At 32.6% G+C, this 20355-nt stretch overlaps 1 protein-coding gene across 2 annotated transcripts; it reads right to left on the reverse strand.

Moving 5' to 3' along the window:
• Positions 1 to 4012: 4012 nt before the first annotated feature.
• Positions 4013 to 19541, reverse strand: LOC114192134 (TNF receptor-associated factor homolog 1a-like). Of its 2 annotated transcripts, none has more exons than XM_028081745.1 (13): positions 19415 to 19541; positions 18385 to 18587; positions 18199 to 18310; positions 17516 to 17604; positions 17331 to 17399; positions 17114 to 17246; positions 15091 to 15249; positions 14280 to 14628; positions 11294 to 11406; positions 10258 to 10405; positions 9186 to 9658; positions 8900 to 9098; positions 4013 to 5718 (listed from the first exon to the last, which is right to left on the reverse strand). In XM_028081745.1, exons 2-13 carry the CDS (start codon positions 18557 to 18559, stop codon positions 4312 to 4314), a joined length of 3426 nt encoding a protein of 1141 aa, XP_027937546.1. In that variant the 5' UTR covers positions 18560 to 18587; positions 19415 to 19541; the 3' UTR covers positions 4013 to 4311. The 2 variants fall into 2 exon arrangements, with proteins under 2 accessions (XP_027937546.1, XP_027937545.1); XM_028081744.1 differs by having other exon boundaries at positions 18385 to 18602.
• Positions 19542 to 20355: the final 814 nt, after the last annotated feature.

The following is a 20355-nucleotide window of genomic DNA, read 5'->3' on the forward strand; positions in this document are numbered from 1 at the left end:
AATTCTGCAGAATGTGTTGTGTTTCTACTTTTTTTTTTATTCAGATGTGAAATTTTACTTAGAGAGACCCAATTGAATACCACCTGCACCAAATATTTGTTAATTCATTGGATTCTCTTCACAATTCTCAACAATTGAAAGCAAAGATTTATTAATAATTTTTAAAAACAAACAAACCCTATTGTTTATAAATAATTTTGTATGGGTTGAGTTTAGAGTAAATTAAACTCATAACTTAATAAAAAAATGGATTGGGTTTATTGTTTTTATTAGATATAAGTCATAAGATATATTATTTTGTTGAAATTTATAATTTGAAAATGTTTATTTTTAGAATTTATCGAATAAATGTTTTAGAAAGGGGTCATATTCTTAACAAATAAACATAAATAAAATCTATATTATTATTATTTAATAATTTTTGTCTAGATTGAATTAATCTACATCATCCTTATATAAAGGAAATATATATTTTTTTTGGTAACTACGTAATTTTGATATCATTAGAAAATGTTATCATTTAATAAATAAAACATAATTTCTTTATTTAATAAAATAAGTAGTCAATACACTTTTGGTAATTATTTTTTATGCTATATTTTAATTACATAATCTTATCTTTTAATAAATAAAAATAATTTCTTTATTTAGTAAAACTATATAAGACGAATATATGTATTATGTATATTTTGTGTCATCTTTTAATTAAACGAATATGATGCTGAAGAGTCTTTTCAATTTTTTTTAATTTATTTTTAATTAAATAAAAGAAATATATAATAGAGATTAAATATAGTATTAATGGATATTAAATATTAGTTATCGAAAATTATTGTGGAATGTAGAAGATCTCATCAAGTTTATCTATAAATTTGGAATTCTGTGTTACAATAACCAATTTTTATTTTGTCTGGTAACCATTGAATATCATTCCTCCATCGATTGGTATTTGAGTTTCCGCACTTGATATTCAATGAGTTTGTTTATACAAATATGATGTTGAAGAGTCTTTTCAAATTTTTTTATTTTTTATTTTTCAATTAAATAAAAGAAATAATTAATGGACATTAAATGTAGTATTAATGGACATTAAATATTAGTTACACACAAAGAAGAGAAAATTAAGAGGAAAACTTCTAGAAGGTCAATCCAATTACATTTCTGCATCCTGTTATTGGGTATTGGGAACTGGTGGATTAACTGTACGATTTATTACTCTTTTGATTTCATATTCTAAAACTATATTCATTTATTTTTCAATGTTTAAGGAAAAATATATATCAAAATTTTGGACAAAAACAAATTCTAATTTCATGTCAATATTTAGTGATTAAAAACATATTTGATCATTTTTTAAAATTATTTTATATTAATACAATAACGTGACCTTATTTAGAAAAGAAGCATTTAAAGAATTTCTTTTCCGGTGAAAAATAATTACATAACTTTTTTATTTGAAAATAATAAACACACATATCATTTTTACTAAATTATGTATATTTTGTGGATTCTATTTATTTTAACATTTTTATGAAATTATATATTTTGAAAATCATATTATTTTAATGCAATAAACATTAGTGTAGACGCATATAACGGATGAAGTCAGATTAAATTTGATATAATGAAAAGAAAAAAAAAAGTTGTCCAATTTAGTTAAGTTGAATTGGGTTAGTGGATTATTCATCCAAATCTATGGGTCACAGTTTTAGAAAAGAACAATTTTCTATTCCATTAGAATTCATGGTAAATATTTTCCTAAAAAAAAAACTTCACACCAATATACCCTTATTCTCCCTAATTAATAACTTTTTTTTTTCATATTTCTGTAATCAATTATCAAAGTTTTCGTATCTTGAGCGTCTAATTTATTTTTTTATTCCTTTTGCCGTCTGAATTTGAGAGAAGTATAAAAAATTTGCAAAAGCAAAATTTTATGGAATTGAAGTTTTTTATGCATTTCTTGTTAAACCAATTAAATTCTGATGAGTTAAATATGTTTTTATCCCTTAACTCTCGGTGAATTTTAGAATTAATCTATTTTGAAACTTTTGACTAATTTAGTCTTTCTAATCGAATTTTATTGGGTTTATTTGATATTTTGTATGCATTTCAGAATTGTATTTGAGTTGTTTATACTGTTTGATACATTTTTTCTTTAATGTTAAGTCAAATACTATTATGAAATACGCTTGAAATGTCAAATAAACTTAGCAAAATTCGATTAAAATGATTAAATCCACGTATTTCGAAAGATGAAGGACTAAATTGGTTCAAAGTTTTGAAATGGACTAATTCCAAAATTCAGTAAAAATTGAGGGACGAAAAACATATTTAAACCAATTCTTATTAATCATAATATGAAAAAGCATGATTTAATTTTGTAAATTTAGAGACTGAAAATTAGAAATCGATTCTAAAATGACGAATAAGGATTTTAATGTGGTGATGGGTTTAATACAGAAGGATAACTCATGTTTTATAGGATAAATCAGATAAATCTTAATGTAGACAAATAGACAAGATATATAAAATTACTTCATTAATCTATTTTAATCAGTTAAAAATTATTTTAAAAATCTTCATTTGTCTTTATTTATTTAATAAAGTTTCATGCAATTTATTTTTATCATTTTTTTACTTGATTAAATATTCATAATTCATCCATAAAATCAGTACTACCTCGAGTTTCTATGTATAAGAATTAAAAAAACTAATTGTGAAGACTAAAAAGTAGTTAAATTGATCGGTAGTTTCTCAGTCATATTTAGAACTTCATATAGTACTATATCGATAGATAACATAATACTAAATGCAATTTTTCTCATATTAATTAATAATATTAAAATTTTGTTCAAAGATATCCATAAAATGAAACACTTTACCGGTACTTGTCCTTAACTAGTATTTTGCATTTGGTTATACCATATCAAATGTATTTCTGTTTTACAAGAAGGGAATTTTAAGAAAATCTTAAGAATCAGTAAAATTTAATATAATTACTATTCAATAATTTGATGATAAAAAAATTAATAATCAATGCAATTGCAAGTAGTTTTATGTTTCTTATATGTAAAAGAAATGTTCCTATATTTATTTATTTATATATATATATATATATATATATATATATATTAAATTAAAAAGATTTTTAAAATTGACTACATGGACATGCTTTTCTATTGAGATTCTTTACAAAGTTCTGTTTTTTTTTTTTCTAGCTGTATTATGTATTAAAAAATTAACATAAATATGAAAAAATGTTAAATTTTAATAAAACCTCTTGAAAGTACAATGGAAATTGATGTGTTTAACTTAAATTTAATTTCTTTTACCTTTTTAATCACTTAAATTTTTTTTTTTATAAAATTGAAAATTAACTTCAAATGTATTGATATAAATATTAGGTAGTTACTCAATACGATAAAGAAAAGTATAAAAAGTTGTTTGAAGTGGATTACAAGTTTTCCTTAAATTATAGGTCATCTATTTCTTTAAAACCCTTAAAAAATAAAAAAGAAATATGCACGTTATAAAAGTATGCCTCTGACAGTTGCTAATAAGACTTGGATGAAAGAAAAAAGAGTAAATATATTATCGTATTAGTTTTTTTTTAGCATGTTACTTATACTCGTGCAATATATTTTATTTTAAACGTTAACTTTAAATTAGAAACATAATAAAAATACAATTGCATTTCAAACAAAAAAACACAACCAATAAAAAGTCTAACACGATCTAATTTTCTGAAGTAAGACAAATTTTCACTTTGAAATGAACAGTAAAATTTATTTAATTACTGTTCTATATTTTTTCAAACGTTAATAAATAATTGGATCCAAAAATAGTATTCCCAAACACCCTTGAAAAATATAATCTGTCAAATCCAAAACTGGTATAACTTGATCATACCAGTAACATATTTAACGATCAAAATAACAATAATAATTAATTGTAAACATAAATGATTCGCAATCCAGTTCATAATGATCTCATGAAGATCTAAGGCGAATAAAAGAAGCAGTCCCTTGTAGAATATGTACAGAAAAAACTCAACTTTGAAGATTACATTGACAACACGAATGAAAGAGTATCTATAATCCCAGAAGGCCCAAATCCCAACACTGTTAGAAGCTAGGACATGTATAAATTTATGAAAAACTGGAACCAAATTAATCGGAAACACTCTTTACAAAATGTTTTCCTATCATGGGGATACAACCTCACTCCAATCTAAAGAGACCCAACAATTTCCTGAAATACATTATTACACTTGTGGATGAGACCACTAATTTTAATTCTTCTCTCCCTCTAAGGACCATTTGAAGGCCTGAATACAGTATAACCATTCACACCATTCACATTTGCCATGTTTGGGTAATCTTGATAGTATGAGTAACTATTCTCCGTGTTTCTCATGCCTAGATAAGATAGATCAGAACCAGCAACCTGCCACTGGTTTGGAGTCAGACCATCTACCTTGCCATTTCCATATGATGACAGTGTACTCGCCGGAGGAAGATAATCCGGCCGCATATCGAACTGCCGGCCGGATGAGCTATACCCTTGTTCAAACCTGGCATCTTGGTAACTTCTTGATCTCTCAAACCTACAAGAACTGGTGGATGATCCCAAATCATCATTTGTACCCAAGTCTCCAGGAAAAGTGAACTGACGATTTAGCAACTGTGGTCCATCATTGAGGGAGTGGAAGGCTGGACTTGCCCTGGCTGCCTTCCCTGTAACATGCTCCTCATCAAGAAGATCATTTATGATATCAAGGTGTGGGAACTCATCCACCAAACCGCTGCCTTGGTTCTGACGCCTGGATGTGCAAGCAGGGAACTCACTAGATACATTGCCCAACGATCTACTGTCTACTGGCTTGTACAAGTCTAGGTTTTGAACATCATTAAGTCGGGACGGTGGTTCATAGTGTAAGTTTCTGCTGGCTTCCCTATGAGAACTATCAATCCAATTTGGTCCATTCTGTAAAACATCCCGACTAATCATACTAAAGGGAACACCAGATTGGGAAGCATTTGAATCCAGTTTGTCAGAGCTCCGGGATAAAAATAGTGGTGATGAAACCAGTTGTGGTTGTGAATAGCCAGGTGATGAGTTTACTCCTGAACTAGAGCTGCAATGAGGGAGACTGGCAGCAGTTGAAACTGCAGGATTCCCCATCATTGCATTTCTGTAGGACTGGGGAACATAGCTATGGGTAGCAGGCGAGGGATCAGGACCCAACCTACCAGTTGCACTCACAGAGCGTGCAAGTAATGGAGCAGTTTGAACCATGGAGACAACGGCGGCAGCGGGCCTGGGACCTCCAGGAACTAGTGGAGCACTAGAAGGCCTTGACATCATAGCCACTTGTGCCATAGACCTTTCGGATAATCTTGGCGGTGAAGTTTTCTGGATCTCTGCCTTTGGACCAGTTGCTACTTGCGATACAGAAGCTGAGGATGAAGACAACTCTTTATCAGTTGGTTGTGAGGCACTAAAAGATGTTTTCCTGGCATGAACGGGATCTCCCATAACTTTAGTTTGGTTTTCTAACTCCTTTTGAATAGGTAAGTTTCGAGGAGGACTACTGGATGAGGATGGCACTGATGATTTCTTCTCTTTTTGTAGGCTTTCATTGTTAACAGTCCTTTCTGTGATAACTCGGTCTTTGATGCTTTGTTTATTTTGTAATGACGGTGTAGCCTCTTCCTATCAAATAGAACAGTGAAATAAATAAAAATTAAATCAATCATCACTTTTACTACCATTCCAAATTTAATCTCACACTTGAAAAAAATAAGTGCACATATTGAAGTACAAAAACAAATCTTATCAAGTAGTAAATATAAGAACATTTTTTCATGTATTTTATATTTAACCATTCTGATTTGCAACACTGCATGTTGTTGTTTGTGACTTATTTTATCTACGAACAAAGAAAGCTAGCATGTCATCCCAAAGTTAGACTATCATAAGAACATATCCTACAAGAGCCATAAACATCTCTGTAGTAGAAAAGAGAAGCATGAAAGGGCAAAGAGCTATTCATAAAAGAAGCTAAGTAAACAAAGCTAGAAAAGCTGGTTTGCGCCAACAAAAAGCATCTCAAAGCAAGAGAAAGCTTGTCTCATCAAGAACAGACTTTAAATGTGACACCACATCAACAACTACCAACACAATATGCAAACAAAGTCTTTCAGAGAAGAGAAATGTGAATTGTGTGAATACAAAAAAAAAAAATATATATATATATATATATATATACAAACAATTTGAAAAGCAATCTCCTCTAATAGTTTGAGCCTCCAAATCTAAGGATCAAAAGTGTCAAATCTTTGCCGAAACAAAGTTATATTGAATTTGTACTTCAATGTGGAAAGCCAGGAGTGACGTAGCATCAACAATAGTTAGGTCTTCTCAGTTTGAGATTGAAAGGGTGTTTCCAAAAGTAGTATACAGAATAGTTGTATGTAATCATTAATTTGATAAGTGAGACCCTTTGACATAGCTTATGTTGAGTGAACCAAGTATAAAAGTTATAACTATATTACATCCAATGCTTGCAAAACCTTAGACGTTGATTCCAGTGTAGCTTACGAACTAATATTGATTTGAAAGGTTTTCAAAATCAGCTTAAGTTTTCCATTTATACAACTATCACTATTCAACCCCACATTCTAGTGTGTTTATTTGTATTTTAATTCAACAGTGCATAGGGTCTATGGCAGAAGATCGAATACCTCTTCACTCACTACAAATGTCTATTCTATATTCAAAGTGAGCTTCCAAATACAACAGTTGAAGATTGATCTCTTTCCAGTACTTTCTGCAAACCCAATGTCTTATTTTTCATTTTTGATCAGCAAAATGTTAGTTGTTAGTATTTTATTAGTGGATGAGTTGAACCCATAATTTCTCGCACCCTCTTTTCCAATTTTACCCAATTTTACCGTTAAGCCAACCTTGTATTCCTGCAAACTAAATGCCTTATTTACATACTTCACACTATTGACAAACAAGTTTTTGTAAAAGAACATCTCAATCTTGTTCTTGACGTGTGCTACAATTTCATGCCCAAAAATTAACTTCATTATTGATAGTGTCAGTCATGTCTTCCCCCTCCCAAAGATCAATGCGCTGCAGTAAGGAACAAATTGTGCCACTTAAAAGGCACCATTACATTGGTTTTCACCTTCTAACAGGGTTGTGGACACTGATTGTCGCAGATCCACATCTAGAGTCCGTGTTTTCTACCACTAAGATTCTCTTAATGATCCAAACAACAAAAAGTTGTAGTCCTTCAAACTATTATTGTAAGGTTGAGTTAGATCTAAGCTTACCTCCTAATATCAACTTTGGATCCAATCCTTGTTAACTAAACTCCATGTTTTCATGCCCAACGTTATCCACTGGATCAGCTGTTCATCCAGTTTATCCAAAACTAGATCTCTAGCTAGTCAAGTCACCTCTATTCGGTCATCCACTGACTTGGTGTTGTCACCAAACTCAGTTGTACTGTAACCAAATAAAATTAATGACTGGAAGACCTGCTCGAGGTTGAAATCCAAAAGGTGGCATGTCATACTTTATAAACTAGTCTGAGACACCACAACACCCAAGGAAATTGGCACACATGCACAAGTGTGAGACACCATATAAGGAAGTAGCAACAGCTGCTTGTAAAAGTGAGTTTAGAGTTTGAAATTTGAGATAAAGTGAACACTTGCACATATTGGGTTTTTTATCCTGAACCATGGGGGTAAGCTTAACAGAATAACAACCACACAGCAACCTACATCTTTTATTATTTGACATTATATTTGCAGATAAGGTCAATTTATAGTATATAAATGGAAGGAATCTTCCTCTTATAAGTCAGTTTTATAAGATTGAGTTAGACTTAAAGTCAACTTCTTAACATAGTATCAAAGTCATGGGTTAAAGTTTATCCTAACAAAGTTTGTTTGTTAGGTATATTATTCCATCCGCTATCGGACCACCCATTAATAATTAGTCTCACACTTGAAATGTATATGTCTCAGCGTGAAAGAGTGTTAGAAATCCCACATCAACTAGAAATAAGACCAATTTATAGTATATAAATAGGTGAAAACCTCACCTTAGACCTTAGAAACCAGTTTTATAAGGGTGAGTTAGGTTAAAAATCTACTTCTTAACAATTAGTAAAAAGTTATGTATACATAATAAATATCAGTTCATGTGGTTCAACTATTGACCAATACCTAGATCAATTCTGTTGATTTGGACAACACGTGTCATACCAACCCATCGTTTATTACAACCATCTCAGCATTGTTGCCTTGGCTCACAATCCAGTTCTCCAATCTCAAACCAAGCATCTTCAGTTAGAAATGTTTTGTTAGAGAAAAGGTTCTGGCTAAGTACCTTGAATTGTCCCACGTTCCAAGTTCCATCTTTAGACTGGTGTGTTGATATTCTTACAAAACCTCTTGCTCTTCTAGGTTCTGTTTACTTCAGTCCAAACTCAACTTGGGAGACTGTTACGCTATTCGTCCAACATAAGCTTGTGGGGTTATTATTAGAAAGCATCACTTGCTTCATTTTTTGTTAGTGGATTCCTTTTGTCCGCCCACTGTTAGTAGTACCTTCCACCTATAAGTTAGTGATGCTTACCTATTGTAACCATCCTCTTAACAATCAAATATGCAGTTACAATTCTAACACAGAAATTCTAAGTTTCTATTGCAATACAAATGAATTTTATTTTCTAATCTTCTAAAATCATTGTCAATCAGCAAAAACTCCAGGTTGACCACTATGGTAAAAAAGAAACATGAACAAATTAAAGCCGATGTGTACAGTAACCGCAGTAAATTATGAAAGGATATGCTTATGGTAATAATACCACCTTTCTGACAACATGTTGATCAAGCCACTTTAATCGATCCTGCAAAGAGAGAACAGCACCCTCAGGCTCAGATTCACCTAACTTACGACTTTCAGATTCATTAACATCAACAGTATCCCCAATAGAACCGGATGGCTGACAATCCATTTCGTTTGTCCAACTGCCAGCATTACATGATGCTTTTACTTGGTTCTTGCCTCTACAAATTAGTGCCAAATCAAATTAACACACCACACAAATCCCTAACATTCATCTACTTGAAAGAAACACTACACTATATACTTACCTGCTAGGAAACTTTCGGACTTCGAAATTTGAAAAGGAGTTCCCCTTGTGACTGTCATTCAACACCACTGATGGTAAGGAATCAGTGGAACATGTTGAAGAACTGTCATCCATTACTGAACTGCTTCTTTTCTCAGCCATTCCATTTTGTACAGATGACATACTACCTATACCATTGCTACTAGCCTCAGTTGGAGGATGGACTTCTGATGCATCAGTATCCCAATTTACAGGACTCACATCTCTGTCTTCAGAATCAGGTTGAAGCACTTCACCGACCCTATCCACAGAATCAGACACATCAGAAGCAACTTCCAGGGTATCAAGCTTTTCATCGAGAGTTTGTACTTCCTCCATGTTAGAATGTTTTTTCTCATCAACAGCATTGTTTTGCTGTTTGTCATGTAGTGCCACAGCTGGTCTCTCCTCTTTGACTTTATCCTTTCCTTTTCGATTGTTCCGTTTCTGTTTAGCCTGCAGTGACAACAAAGGATTTTTTCAAATAGAGAAAAAGAAAATACAACTACTTTCACCAGCCACATGCATATATCATTCATTTAATCTCACAAATAACAACCACACCAAAGTAAAAGGAACATCAAGAAACAACATCTACGGAGAATTATAGTTTATAAATTTCTGTAAAAATATTTTCAAATTAGTTTCAAGTAGCCTAAAGAATGCTTTAGTTTGTCGTCACTTAGCAATTTAGGCAAACGGAAGGCTGGAAAAGAAAATAAAGGGCCTTACATATACATTAAACATAAATACAGGCAAACAATGTATTCATGATCTCATTATAAACAAACAGGCCAAAAGCTTGAGGTTTTAATACACAAATGTACTAGCTATAGCAGTTATATAAGATAAAAAATAGTCATGCTACCTGATATTGTGATGCACGTTCTGCAGAGAAACTAATAAAAAAGGTTTCATCCTGAATCTAAAGCTCTAACACCTAAATCTTGAAAATTACATAACAAGACAACTACAGAATCAATAGCGTCTGTGCAATCAACTTTAGGACATGTAACATCCATTAATAATGCAGATTAGATGAGTGATAAACGGACCTGTTTTTTCTTTGACTTTTTTTCCCTCTCATTTCCACGTTTTGCTTTCTGCTCACTTTCAGCTAGCCAGGCTGCCTCTTCTTCACGAATGAGCTCTTCTTGTCTCTTTAGAGCAATAGCTTCTTGATAGGAAACCTCAATTTTATTGCTGCACCCATTAAGTAAATATCAGGATAACCTCATTCATTTGAATCCTACAAATAATCGATGAATACACAAACAAATCTACACAAAATCCAGGTAAATAGTGAGTAAATAGCAAGCACTGACTCACTTCTGTGTAGAAAATGATATTGCACTACATGGGCATGGATAACCTTCCATGGACCTCAAAGTTAACTACAAAGTGCCGGACTGAGACACTACTGGCTATCCATCATTCTCTATTGTTTCACATGATACTATTATTAAGTCAAATTCTATTCATGTCCCATGGTTGCATATTTATATATCACAGATTCTGAACCATGTATAGTAGAGAAGGAAAAAATTCTTCCAACTTAACCTCCAGAGTGTGATGCCATTGCCTGAAAGCAAGGTCTAAGTGGACAAGTGCAAAATTCATCATTGCTCATCCACTATTAAATAATACATTTAATAGAACTTTTGCAAAAGAAATCTTCTTCATGCTACCGTAGACTGCACATTTGAAATTTGATACACACCCCATCCATAATTATGTATAAGCATTGAGCAATAGTCTTAAAGAGAAGTTTGTGGATTGCCTAGGCAAGTCCATGGTGTGGTGTCTAAAAGCACACATGAACAATGCCAACTTTTAGAACCGAAAATTTCCGCAAACTGTCATCATATTAAACCCTCATCCCTCTAAAACATAACAGAACAGTGAATTTTTTTAAATCGTGAAACAAAGTACAACCATCAAACATAAAATATAACATTGGATAGAAATGCAAAGGACTGGTGTGAATTAAAAGGAATCCTATTCCTAAAACAACAAGAAATTCAGAAGAGAATCTATAAATGACAAGTTAACATAAGAAAACTAGAAGAATTCAGAAATAACATATACTACCTGAATATATGGGCAAGGACAAATATTTCCAAAGTCCTGCGACCTAATTCAGTGAGACGCCTTTCATCACGCTCAATAGAATCTTTGTTAAAATCCTCCCCCGAGTTTCCATCCTGCCAAAAAATGGTGAACTAGGTTTCTCAGCAATCAAAAGAATTTTGGAACTTTCAATATAATATATTTATATAACAATTCCCAGGTTACTCAAAAATCTCCCTTTACAGGTGTAATATATGTCCAAAACTCTAACTAGGCTAAAACTTGTTTTATTTTTAATTTTTTAATATTATTTGGAAAATTTTATTGCAAAATATAGTACACCAGGCCATACCAATATGATATAAATTACAAATGTGGTTTCCTAAGAAAATAGAAATACAACAACCCAAGATGTTTAGACCTAACTCAGTCCTACAAAACTGACTTACAAGATGATGTTTGCACCAACTTATGTACTGTAATTGATGTGGGATTTGCAACGCGCCGCTTATGTTGAGAACTAAATATCTTGAGGGTGAGACTAGATGTTTGTACATAGTTTGATAGCTACCTGGTAGTAAGGGTTGCAATAGGCTTAACAAATCTCACTAGGATATAGGTTAAGATGTATCTCTAGTCGATGTGAATCTCCAACAAAAACAAATGACAAATCATCTCTAGAAATTTAGTTTTCTTTGCTTTAGATGATCAATGAATGAAAGAATAAAGAAGTTTGATGACAAGGGAGAGCCAATGATGTTTCTTGGATACCATTCAAAAGGAACAATATATATTGGCTTGGCTAGCTCAGATAACACCAATAGCTTACAAATCAAGGAACTTGAATGGAATGTAGTAATGGAGGAAGAATGAGGGATGAAATGAAAAATCACACCAGGAAGTTGGTCACAATACCTCACAACAAAAGGCCAAATGGAATGAAATGGGTCAACAAAGTGACGGTAAAACTAACTGGAGAAGTTACTAACTACAAGACTAGGTTGATTGCAAAAGGGATTTTTGAAAAAGGCTGGTTTGAATTATAATGGTGTTTGCACCAGTGGCAATAATTGAAACCACAAGACTAGAGATTGCCACAACCACTTTTGGAGGTGGGTCATTAAATGGGACACGAGAGGAGGAGGTTTATGTATCAAACTCTTGGTCTTGAAGTGACAAGGCGTGAAGAGAAGGTGTATAAGTTGAAGAAGGTTTTATATGGACTAAAAACAAGCCCTTCATCGCTGGAATAAAATAATAGATTGCTTTCTTTTGGAGTTGGGTTTCAGCAAGTGTACAACAGAATATGGAGTCTATATGAGAGCTATTGTACGGGATTTAACGATAGCTTATATCTACGCAGATGACCTCTAGTTATTGGCAACAATGCAGCAAAGATTGACAAGTTTAAAAGGAGAATAACACTGGAGTTTGAGATGACAAATTTGGAACTGCTATCCTACTTTTTTTGGGATGGCATTAGTATCTACAAGTGATAGAATTTTCATGTATCACTTAAGAAGAAATCAGTGGTGGTATTGTCTTTGCTAGAATAGTTTATATTATTTTTGAGAAAAAGTTGTTGTGTTGTATCCATTTGTAATCCCCAATCCTAGGGGCAAACTATATTATTTTTTCCTCTTTTCTCTTTCCTTTAGCTTCTGCTGTAAGCCACTAATCCTTATATATGAATAGAATCAGAAGAAGAGATCCAAGTTAAGATTTCTCAAGTTCTTTTCTTATACACTCCTTCATATTGGTATCAAAGTAAGTCAATCCCACTCTGCCTATATTGTTCGGTGAGAGTGAGAAAATGTCGTCTGCCATTGTCTGCTACCACCATCCCAAAACACCATCTTTTCTCTGGCAACCAATGCATCTCTCCGAGCAGCACCATACCTGACTAGTTGCATACACTAGTTCTCATAGACCATTGCATGTTGCTTTGAACAACTTAGGCACAAGTAGCCCACTTGTCACTTCCAATCACTGAAACACCATCACACCACCTCCGTCAATTTCACCAGCTTCCTCTGTCCATGTTTCAACTTCCATTATTGTCTTCTCATCACAATCCATGTGCAAGTCCTCTTGAACACTAGAGGAACCCAATCTTTTAAACCGTTTTTTAGTTTTTCATTTGTCGTCACCATGTCTGCAAGTGTTGTGGAACATCTATCCATCGACCTGCCTACTTGTTTTTGGGTCTCCCGATTCAAAAAATATTAATGGTAAAAATTATTTATCTTTGTCTACATCTGTTGAGTTTTGTTTCCTTGGCCAAGATTATCATGATGACTAGGAAAAAGACAGTAGTGAAATATCATTAGAAAGTGTTGAACAATGGAAGAAGCTAAACTTCAAATTTATCCTCTACTATGGCAATCTATGGAAAACAATATATTGGGGACCCTCAAAAACATTCAAAACATGAAAAAGTAGTGAAATATCATTAGAAAGTGTTGAACAATGGAAGAAGCTAAACTTCCAAATTTATCCTCTACTATGGCAATCTATGGAAAACAATATATTGGGGACCCTCAAAAACATTCAAAACATGAAAACTGTTTTGAAAGAAGGCTCAAAGAATCTTTGCAAATGATATTCAGAAGTTCAACAGATGAAGACAAAAATAAATAATTTTTACCGTTAATCTTTATAGAATTAATTGGGAGACCCAAAAACTTCCAAATTTATCCTCTACTATGGCAATCTATGGAACCCATTATATTGGGGACCCTCAAAAACATTCAAAACATGAAAACTGATTTGAAAGAAGGCTCAACGCATCTCTGCAAATGATATTCAGAAAGTTTATGATCATTCTCATAAATTGGCATGTCTTAACCCAACAGATCATGGCATGCATCTTTCATAGCTAAAGGCCAATCTACTGTTAAGGAGTTAAACACGTTATTATAAGCTATCTTCCTGGAAGAAATTAAGAAGTTGGACAAGTTATATAATCAAAAACCTCAGGTTTACCAAAACCCATTATATTACTCACCTTTGTTCGATTTTGAGGACCTTTTTCATCTTTTGGAGGCAAAGGCTCAATAGCTGCTCTTTCAAGTAGCAGTAGAACATCATCCACCAGTACAAACATATCTTTCTCGGCACGGACAATTGGCGCTGGCATTTCTTCAGCATCCAACAATTTTGCCCTTCCTTTCTTGCACTTAGTCTGACCTTCAAGAGCCCTCAACCCACTATACAAGGAGTCCATTACTAAAGTAGAAGTTACTTCTTTTTCTATAAAGAAGTGTTTCACAACTACTTTCAAAATTACATTTGTCTTTTCCCTTGACATGCGACGCCTAGAAGTTTGATCAATTTCCCGCCAAAAAGTACAGAAGCTGCAGATAATGCAAAGTACCATTTAGATCTACCCATAAAATCATACAACACAAATCAAGTGGTAATGATATAGATACAGTATATACATATATGTCCCAATCAAATATGTACGAGGACAGATTAAATTTGTTATAGGTTATACTACACAGAACAAACTTCATATTTCATATGCATAAAAACTATACAAGATGGCTAGAATAAAGCATAGACCATTATCAAATCAACCAGATTAAACTAATAAGTATCCCTCTCGTCATTATTTTCTTCCCAATATGCCTAACATTTTTTTACATTCAGGATTAAAGGAAAACTAAATTTAGTACGAATTGATACTTCAAGCAACATGAACTTTTTATACGACATTTAGAAGCCCATTATAAGTTACAGCATGTATAATGAAAGCATTTAGAGTACATATACAAGTCAAAAGGGTCATGTTATTGAAGATTAGCACGAAATACCTTGACCACCTAGCTTTATCCTCTATCAACTTCCCAAGCTTGCTTCTTCTTTCCTCCACAAAACGCCGGCAAATTTGTTCTACATTTGTCAAATATACCCTAACAAGTTCTCTCCTATACTGACAATCAAGGCACCGAAAAGGCCTGTCAGCTTTCTCCCTGCACATAAATAAAACTGGTTACAAACATCAGACAAAAGCACCAAGGCATGTTGGATTATTTAAAAACTCAAAATAGCAGTACCAATCTTGCAGCAGCACAAGTTTCAAAGGGGTAAATTTAATAACTAAAACCAAGTTTGTCATGTGAAAGGAGAAAAATGAAAGGTTTTAGCACAATCTTTGTGTAACATAAGAAAAGAAAAACTATTTTAATTGCACGAGGGGTGTTAATCCCCTAATTAAGGTGTTGTGTAAGATGGATTTAGATGAGAAACCAGCAATGGGATTTATTTATGAAGAAATGGATATTGATAAGAGAAGATACAAAGTCTCCTTAATGTAGTAAAAGGTAATAATAACTAATTACCTTTCACTTTTTGATTTTCTAATTTATTTTTTAGAATTAATACTTTTTTTGGAGATTAATTTATTTATTTCTATCTTACTTAGCTACACTCACCTTCGAGAAATCAATGATCAAAGATGGGACAGCCATGGCCTAGGCCAATGCATGTTGAACACTACTATCTTAATTCCATGTTGCACTATAATAGTGAATTTAAAGCCTATTCAAAGTGAAGCATTGAATGTATGGTTGTTTAGATAGGTTGGTGGGAGACATTGATGAGATCAATAACATTGACGCCCAAATTGAGAGCTTCATGAGCAAATATGGATTTTTGGTAGCCTAATAGCTCAATGTGCACTCAAAACCAAAATGCTAGCACAATGGTAGGGAACATATGGTGAAGAACATCCAAAATTACTAATGTTTGCTATTAGAATAGAGTTTGACTTGTAGTTCACCCAGTTATGAGCGTAACTAGAGTGCTTTTGAGAGAGTAAGAATTTAAATTTATCAAATAAATTTATAATTATTTACCTATACCACTTAGTAGGCAAGTATGATGTGCTAATTAATTTTATAGTTATACTAAACAAGCAGGATTTTAGAAGAATAAATGACAGTTATGCTAATGATCTTGCTTCTGATGATGAATGGACTGTGGAGGAGAATGAAGCAAATTCGACTTTGGACGCTTTAGATGAAGACATCTGAGTTGAAGTGGTGCTAATACTACACCTATGGATGACTTGGAGGAGTTGGCATTAATGAAAATGAAGATCATGTGGAGGAGGATGACTCTCCTGCTTTTAATATGAATGATCTCCTTGGATAGTTTGTCTGTATTAATCATCTATGAATATTAGTTATTTTATGAGTAATTTTGTGAATTGTAATCATATTTTTAGTTGTGCTATGTATTGGATCTTACTGCTTTTGAATTTTTAGTTGTGCTTAAGACTTACTATGAACTATTTTTACTGTCCATATCATTTTAAATGCATGCACAGGCTATGAATATAATTTTCCACATATGCAGAACTCTTATGATTCGAGTTATGATTTTTAACCCTCTTTTCTATCCTCAAGTTTGACAACATTATCAGCCACAAAGTCAAAAAAAGTGGCTGCATGCAATAAATTCAGCAAACAATTGCTGTTTGCTAGCGCACAATCCAGCAACATATACTGCCCAGAAACAAAGTGGTTTTGCTTCATAAAGTCATAAAACAGTATGAGCACACACCACAAGTCAGTAGCACAAACAGAGGACCACCAGCTCCCAAACTGCTAAAGCAAGAAAGCAGATGGGCAAGATGACCGCTACCGCATTTTGCTGTTAAGGCAGCTATTAACAACTGAGAATTACATTATAGAACATTCATATATTCTTCCAAGTAACAAATGAAGTCAAAACTATGCATAAAACCATATTAACAATCGCTTAACAGTATAAAAAATGGTAGAGCATATTAGTAAGATTAAAAAACAAAATATAAACTAATAAATAAAATACCTAATAACTTGAACTTGCGCTTTTATTATCAGATTGTCAGATGCGTCAACAAATCCATCATACACTTTTGAGAGCTCCATAAACTTTTTCCATCCCCAATCATGCTCCTTCTTCCAAAATCGGTGTAATGTATCTAAAATACTCAAGTAAAAATAACTCAAACACTATTAAAGAAATTGTAAACTCCAATAATGAAGCCAACTATTTACCAACCGACCAGAATATTTTGATTTCTTTGGATCTTTGTTGACCACAGCTATTGTAAATTGCGCAAAATGACTCCATCCTGTATTACCCGAAAAAAAGAAGGGGAGAACCAAAGACAAGTCATGTACTACGGAACTAAGAGTAGCTAGTGAGACTAACCATAATTAATGCATATGAAAAATTCAGGAATCAAACCTGGAAGAAGTTTGTCATGATTAGCAACACAAAGAAACAGAGAGAGATGATTGCAGACATCACAACCTTGTGGATAAATTAAAATATACCTGTTACATACCACAGCATGATTAGAAAAAACATCAACTAATATGTACTACATATTTCAAGTCATAAGGACTGCCTCGGCAAACCATATGCACCCGTTCTATGATCATGCTCTACTCCTGATATACTTCACAACTTTCAAAAAAAAAAACATTTTTCTTTGTTTGAGAAACCAAACTCTTGTACAATCACATTTTTTGTATATGTCTTAAAACTGCAGAGTACTTGAAAGAAATGTAACCCCAAGTCCAATATTTATTTCCCCCTTAATAGTGAATTTTAGAGATAATTCAAACAATAAATTTTTCAAGACTCACAAGTTCATAATAAACTTGACACTATGATTGAATGAAGCCATAATGGTCAAATAGACTGCAATAACCGTGTAAGCAAATGTTATTAACCAAAATAGAGTTAAATGAGGGATGGAGAAAGAAACAACATCTTGGACCACACCTCTTCATGAAACAACGAGCTTCAGAATAAACAAAGGCATAAAGTTGCAAATCAAAATTATACAGACAAACAGAGATGGTTAAACACTAAAGCACACCAAAATCCAGGCAAGGCAGGTAAGTTTATCCCAAGTCACATACCACTTGTAGCTGCCAACCTCAAACGGACTACTGCGAAGTTCCCTTCTGGTAATCTGAGAAAATTTTTCAATCTTCCATGTATATCTTCCAAACAATTCTGAAGGTTTTGGTCCTGTTAAGATAAAACAAATTAGATTTTGATCACCTGTCAGGGGAAATTTTGAATTTAAATTATTACAAAATCACCTTCATCATCCTCATCAGTGTCCCAGTAAGGAGGTGAAGTTGACGGGCTTCCATTCTCCACCTGCTCGGAAGATCGCCATTCAGCCACTGCTTCCCCAGATTGACTATGCTGCCCACTAAAAGTTCCCTCTGAAGACTTTCCCACTCCAGATTCCTCACTCGTAACCCCAGCCATTCCCTTATCAACTACTATTTTGCTAACACTACTCTTACAACACCTGCCATGTCAGATATGGAATCACACATACAAAGTGCAAATATGAGCCCCCTTAAACCCCACATTACATTATAACATTGAAAACCGTTCATACAATTTTAGACACAACACAAATAAACTATTGTAACATTAAGTACTCCATTTTTAACTGCATCACAGGAAATTCTCGAACATATACAATTATAATGATTAAAGAAAAGCAAATTTTCGTAAAACAAGTTATTATTTCCACACAAAAAATAAATAAAAATATTAAGAAGTGCAATGCATTGTCACGGAAAATTGAAGATAATACAGAACGAATTCAAACAGTAGTAGTTCGCTAATTAAAACCCATCTAACCAATCACATAACAAAGATTTGATTCCTTCACCCCATTTCTTAAAATCCAACATGCAACAATATAGATAACCCCGAAAAAAACCCTCCAATGTCATTAAAACCCAAAAACCCACCTCATAAAAAAAATAACTAGAAATAAACCATGGATAAAACCCTAATATAAAGATTTAAAAAGAACAAAAATAAACCCCATGTCAATCAAATAAATTGGAACAAGGGAAATTCAAACTAGTAGGTAGCAAGTTTAGACAAATGGAGTCGGTTGACCCAAATTGCATGAAACCCACAACGGAAAATTCGTGATAAAATAAACGCCGGAAAAAGACCGAGATCTTGGGCAAAGATTCCCGAGCAAAACATGTACAGAAATCGAAGAAATGGCGCAGAGGAGCAGCGAAAAAACAGCGTAATAAAAAAAAATCAACAGAAGTAAGGGAATCGAAAAAGTCGGATCCCAATTAGGGCACACACCTGGAATCGAAGGAGCAGACAACAACAATAACTGAGATTTTAGAGAGGGAAAGGCGAAGAGAGAGAAAGAGCGTGAAAGAGAGAAGAGCAAGAACAACACAGAGGCAAAGGCATAACCCAAAATCGAAAATTAGTATTTTTGTTGTCTTTATTTTGTTTTTTTTATTATTATTATGTTCTTATTATTATTAATTTGTTTTTTTTATGATTATCATATTCTTATTAATTTGGTTTTTTATTTTATATTTTCTTATTACCGTTGATTCAAAGATGTAATGATTTTTTTAATTATTTTGATGTTTTAGTGAGGAATCTTTGTACTTGAAGGTGGATGAGGAAGGTTGTTTATGAAAATTTTTTTACAAAGTTTAAATATCATTACATATTTAATTAGGTTGGGTTTACTTTATTACAATTTTATTACGACGTATTTACCTTTTTTTTAATGTAAACATAATAAATAAATAAAATGGTAATATATAAGCATCAAAATTAAAATAAAATAGTATTAAAATTAAAGTTTTTATCAAAAAAAATTTCTCTACGTTTTTGTCTTATCTTCCTTCCCACTCCCTAAAAAAGACACAAACTAGATTGTAATAATTGGGAAGGAAGAGATAGAGATTATGTTCCTTAATTTATGCTTAAAATGTACTAATTTAATTTATTTTAATTTGATCCATCAGGTTAAAAATTTAACAAGATCACCCTAATTGTAATAAAACAAACAGAAAATCTTGTCTATTTTGTCAATCTTAAGAAAAAAAAAATTCTAATGTTTGATTTTCTTGATATATAGTTTTTAAAAACACAATTATTATTATTATTATATATATATATAATTTGAATTAATTAATTAATACTCTAATTAGATAAAAAAAAACAATTTTTATCTCTACACGTAACATTCATTATAAACTCAACAACTTAAGTGATTCCTC

The sequence above is a fragment of the Vigna unguiculata genome, chromosome 7, assembly GCF_004118075.2.
Source record: "Vigna unguiculata cultivar IT97K-499-35 chromosome 7, ASM411807v1, whole genome shotgun sequence".
NCBI lineage: Eukaryota > Viridiplantae > Streptophyta > Magnoliopsida > Fabales > Fabaceae > Vigna > Vigna unguiculata.